The 5453-nt window shown below is 39.8% G+C and overlaps 1 protein-coding gene across 1 annotated transcript; it reads left to right on the top strand.

Annotated features, from left to right (window-relative positions):
* The first annotated feature begins 1567 nt into the window (after positions 1 to 1567).
* LOC122828156 (microtubule-associated tumor suppressor 1 homolog A-like) lies at positions 1568 to 5037 on the top strand. Its single transcript, XM_044111463.1, has 2 exons — positions 1568 to 2413; positions 4919 to 5037. The coding sequence occupies exon 1, from the start codon at positions 1625 to 1627 to the stop codon at positions 2378 to 2380; it is 756 nt and encodes a 251-aa protein (XP_043967398.1). The 5' UTR covers positions 1568 to 1624; the 3' UTR covers positions 2381 to 2413; positions 4919 to 5037.
* The last annotated feature ends 416 nt before the right edge of the window (positions 5038 to 5453 follow it).

The following is a 5453-nucleotide window of genomic DNA, read 5'->3' as shown; positions in this document are numbered from 1 at the left end:
GGAGACAGAACATCTCCACACGATATCCTCAAAGACTCCCAGAAATGTCCCTGGACTGTAATTATTTCAGCCTTTTCTTTTTTCTAGGAAGTGCCATCTGACGGGTGTTGATTCTGCAGTGACTAACCCTCCAGGTAGTTTCAGTTCTACTAGGAAGAACATGCATATTTCTTTCTTTCTTTAAAGGGGCAGTATAAGTGTTTTCCTCCTAGTGACGTTTCATAGCACAGTCAAGTATAAGGGCGCCACCAGGAATTTTGGGCCCCATGACAAAAAAACTAAATCGGCCCCCTTTAAAAGCCATGTCTCTCCATAAACCAACAGAGACAGTGTAACCAACGGTAACTAGTAGTTTCTGATGAGGTTGCTATAAACAAGCCCACTTTGACTCTCTATAATGAATATTTGGTCTTCAGGATTCAATAAACAGATAAACTTCACAGTTCCAAACAAGAACAATCATGATTGACACATCACATTTCAAAAATGATCTTTGGCCGAACACAAAGCAGAAAATTCTCATCAGCTTTTATCACGCCCTTTGACACCAGCTGGATGTTTGAGAGACAACTTATTAATCATTGTGCAGCCTGTCTGTCTTATAGAGCTCCCTCCACACCGATTCTATGACTCTCTGGTAAATAGCTGATAAATGAGCTGACAAGGAAACTTGAAGACATAAATGGGCTACTTTAAACTTTTTCCATATTCCTCTGACTGCAGAAATGTGTAGGTAAGCAGAATTTATTGATAACTACTTGATACAAAATATTTATATTGTTAGTGATCCAATATACATCCACAACACTATTAGTTAGTTCACTATTTGAGCTTTTGAGATAATGATCAGCGTCTCCAGGTCGTAAAAATAAACCTAAAAAGTATTGCATCAAACCGACTGCCCAAAACTAAAAGAGAAAGAGCAAAAAACTTCCAACTGCATGTCGTCCAAAACCAGAGGGGACAACTGTCCTAAGATGCAAAACCTCAACAAAAATAACCAGGAACAAAAGTCAACAGAAAGAATAAATCAGAGCCACCCTAACACTATATAACCATCCCAACTCCAATATGGGGGGTAGGAAGGTGAGGAGAAGGATGATGGGGGAGGTTGGTTGGTCAGTGTGGTAGATTTCTCAAACACTCACATCATCATTCCAGAGATGAAGGAAAACTCTGTGATGTCACGACTAGAGTCATGCTTCTGATGTCATCAGCACTGTATGTATGGAACAAACTTCTACATTCTTGTCATTGTTTGCTGCACTACTGACAAGTTCAGACGTTCTCAAAGCGCTTTCAAAGTTGAACATTGAGATTGTTTGCAGATCAAAACGGATTTTAACAAACATTGTTTTGTCCAAACATGTGGAACCAAAGGCCACATTCCTCCAACGGTGAGATGAGACCCCAGCATGGAGCATGGAGAGCTGGACAAAATCTGCAAGGCTGGACTCAGAACAGAACGCCTCCCATTGAGTTACAGAGAGAGATCCAGAGACTTGGCTCTCTTCTGGAAAAGGAGAGAGCAAGATGGTTTGAGGAGAACCAAAAGCTTGTCTACGTGCAAAGAGAACTGGAGAAAACAAAAGCCGAGTTACAAGGGCAGAAAAGACTCAAGGACATGAAGAGAGAACTACTGACAGGAGAAGAGTTTTCCGATTCAGAGTCTCTCAGACGAGCTATAATCGCTTCCAGGATGCACAGCGACATAAAACACAAGACGAAAAGGCTGCTGCAGAAGGAATTTGAGCAATTGAAGGTAGCTCATATTGTGGGTGAGGAAGCATTCAGGTCACAAATCCAGAAAGAAAAAGAGAAAAGTGACGCCCTCCAACAAGAGCTGGACCAAATCAAGACTCGCTACGAGGAGCTTCAATCGAAATATGAAGGAGATGTTTCTGCTTTAAGACAGCAAGCAGAAATATTTAAGCAGGAGGTAGATAAAGAGATGAAAGCTCAGTCACAGAAAATGATGAGGGACCAAAAGATCATCAGTGAACTTGGAGCCGAGAAGGACAGTCTCCAAAAGCAACTCACTGTCCTCCAACAACGGTACTGTAGCTGTGAGGTTAATTATGAAACAGAGCTGGAAAATGTGAAAACGGAGCTCCAAGACAGAGATGAACTAGGACCTCCAAGAAGAAAAGTGGCCAGGCATCAAGAACCAAACAGGGAAAACTACACTATCCCTGTAAAAACCATTTATGACCCTGAGACCATGGATCTGGATCATCTGTTAGAGAATATTGAATTTCCTGATGCATCTCCCAAGGAGCTAAATGACTTTGTAAACGAGATGCTGAGAGATTCAAGTTTCCTTGATCCTGAAGCCATGAAAGTGACAGACCTGTGTGTGGAAACAGCAGCTGCTGACTGACTCATCTGTTGTTAAGTGTGGTAAAAGGTGCAGGTGCAAGTTAAATATATGGATATGCTAAATGGTTGATAATCTCTCACAGTCTACTCCCCTCTCTTGGAGAAAAACTGGGCTACAAATTGACACTCTTGTCTTTTTTCTCTCTCTCTTTGAAAACCTGACTTTATAGTTTTTCTTAGCAGCATTAATAACTACAGCAGTCGTTCTCTTCTTGTTCTCACCGCCGCAGAAATTTCACCATTTCATGCAGATTCAGGGGGTTCAGTACAAATATGGATGTGTATTTTTTTGATCTGGGAAAGGTAACATTTACTTTCTACTTTGAAAACAATGTAAAAACATGATATAATATTAATTCTGTAATAGACAGGGTCCCATTCCCCGACCCCCTATTTCTATGAAGAAAAAAAACTATTTTGTGGGGGGGCCCCCTGTCGGTCAGGGGCCCTTGGAATTGTCCTAACTTTTTCCCCTTCTACCGCGCCCCTGGTCAAGAATGTCATCTTCAGTTGTTAGAAAAAAATGCTATTAATTTATATATCAAATATGACTTAAAGAAATTTCACTTTGCCATTTTAAACCTTGAAATTGGGTCTCTGTCTCTTTAAAAAGTCATGCTTTTTCCAAAACTCAGTAAGTCATTGTGTAAAGGCTCCTTAATTAACAACGTTTTTACCAGAGATGCATTGAGAAGTAATAATGAGCTCAGCTGATACGCAGTTCCACCAGGTCTTTGCTAATCGCTGCTGGCTAGTCTGAAGGAGTTGAGTTGGGGAGTCACTTGGCTGGGGATCTTGGAAGCTGCAGCTCCAAGCAAGAGCTTCGTCATCCACACAGGTGTTTCACACAGCTGAATGGTTGCCACAGGAGAGTAGAGGATTTCTCAAACTTGCATGAAAACATTAAGGCAACTCTCCAGTTGTGTTTTTGATTAAGGAATAACATTATAACATGATGTAAAGCTAAAAAAGAGTCGATTTTACAGAAGACACAACAGTTGTAATAAACAGGTATTGTACCAGCCTGTTGGGAATTGATCAAAATCAAGTTATTTTTGTGCCGTTTAGATTAGAATGGTTGTCTATGTGGACTCAGTGGGCCGGCTAGTTGGAACATTGTGTGTCCTTGGTTTGACTGTCAGCTCAGACAATCAGCATTTTTTCACTCTTCTCTGCAGCATTCCTGTGTAGCCTCTGTCCAAAGACCACAAGAGCCACAAATTCTTTCAAAAATAAAAAAATCTGTACATAACCAGATAATATGAAGCCAACAAGACAAATCAAGTATCCAGATTCAGACCTGGAAGCATCAGAATATGACTTTCTTTCTGATTTGGGATTGTGTGAGTGAGACTCCTTTGCTAAGGCACGCTCTCTGTCTTTTGCTTAGATTCTCCGAAAAATTGCACAACAAAAGTAAAAACTTCAAATATGTGAAATATTACAGCACAATTGCAGTACAGTTTGTTTACCCCCAGCCCCACATTATGCGTGGCATCTGTTTAAATATAATAATGCACACCAAGGCTAACCAGATAAAATCATCTCTCTGTGATGTCCCCAGGGAGTTCCAACACCTTTCACCGCAGAGCGCTGAGGTGATCCGTGAATACTGATGGCTCATTTCAGGAGGCAGGTGGTGCCAGTCCAAATATTGATTTGAGTTCTAAATCTTAAAAATAAAATGTCAATACAAAGACTGACGGGTACTTAATTAGTGTTCAACCCGAGCCAACGCTCGAAGACATGGAAAATTGAACTTCTGGTGCCGGACACGTTTATGACAGCCTAGAATTAGGAATCAGTGATGCGAGTGTGATCATTGCAGTTTTCTTCCAGATTACATCCGACGCTGCTTGGGGCCTATTGATAAAATAAATAGCTTTTCCTTTGAAGGTTTCAACAAGATGCAACTTCTACTATACCAGGACCTACACACAAACAAAATATGACTGGAATTTGTTATCTAAAAGGAATAAGATTGCACAAACGCAGTCATTGCAAAGTAATAATAATAATAAAAAAATATGTATCTAAATACACAGTTAAAACCAGATATTTGCACACACCTAATAAAAAGACACAACCACGTTTTTTTTTCTTACTGTATTAAGTTAAATTGAGAGCAAACGTTTCTTGTTTTAGCTTGATCTTAACTACTCAAATTATTTGTGTTTGCTAAATGTCAGAAAACTTACAAAGAACACTTTTTGGAAATATTTCCGTAACTTTCCTCAAACTCAAAAGTTTACATACATTTGGTCAGTTTCGGGGCGGGGGGGGGGGGGGTTGTCCTTTAAACTGTATGACTTGGAACAAACGTTTCGGTTTTCCTTCCTCAAGCTTCATGGGTTTTCTGTAAGCGAAAATCTTTTTACATGTTTCTGTACATATCTGTTTTCATTATGCATATATGTTTATATATATATATATGCACATACTGAGGGAAATGACAAATCTGCCCAAATCAGAATGCTTTGGAGGAAGTTTTGGTTCCCTGGCAACAGGATATCTTGAATAAAAGCCATCCCATTTTCAGGAGAGGCTGGTGATAAGGAATCCACAATTTCCCATCAGAAGGGGAGGCAGCGAGATGAAGAGGAAACCTTTGAGCGCTGACATGGACGTAATGATGAGGAGAATGTAAAAAAAAAAGAAAAAAAGAAACACAACAGAGAATAGCTTTTTTTTTCTTTTAAAACTAAATAAAATTGCCCAATTCCTCTCCCATGTATTTGTTCTGGACGAAAAAAACAAGGTTTAAGGTTACGGCATTACAAGCACAACAAAAGAGAAATATTCAGGAATGCATTATGCTAATAATGTTCCTCTGTCCTGTTCAAGGAGTCAGCCATGGTAATTGAAGGCAGGTAGTGATGATGGCGGAACAGGAAAGGGAGAAAAAAATAAATAAATCTGCAAGCAGTTTGATGAAAAGCCAGGAGAGTAAAACAGAAATGAAATAAACGGCACCTGTAGATGTCAGTGATGCTTTCACGTGTTTTCTGCTTTTGTAATGCTATAGATGTTTCAAGAACTGTCATTATGCTAATTTGGGCCTCAACATGGGGGGG

The sequence above is a fragment of the Gambusia affinis genome, linkage group LG03 (assembly GCF_019740435.1).
Source record: "Gambusia affinis linkage group LG03, SWU_Gaff_1.0, whole genome shotgun sequence".
Lineage (NCBI taxonomy): Eukaryota > Metazoa > Chordata > Actinopteri > Cyprinodontiformes > Poeciliidae > Gambusia > Gambusia affinis.
This window is presented reverse-complemented; position numbering and strand designations above follow the sequence as displayed.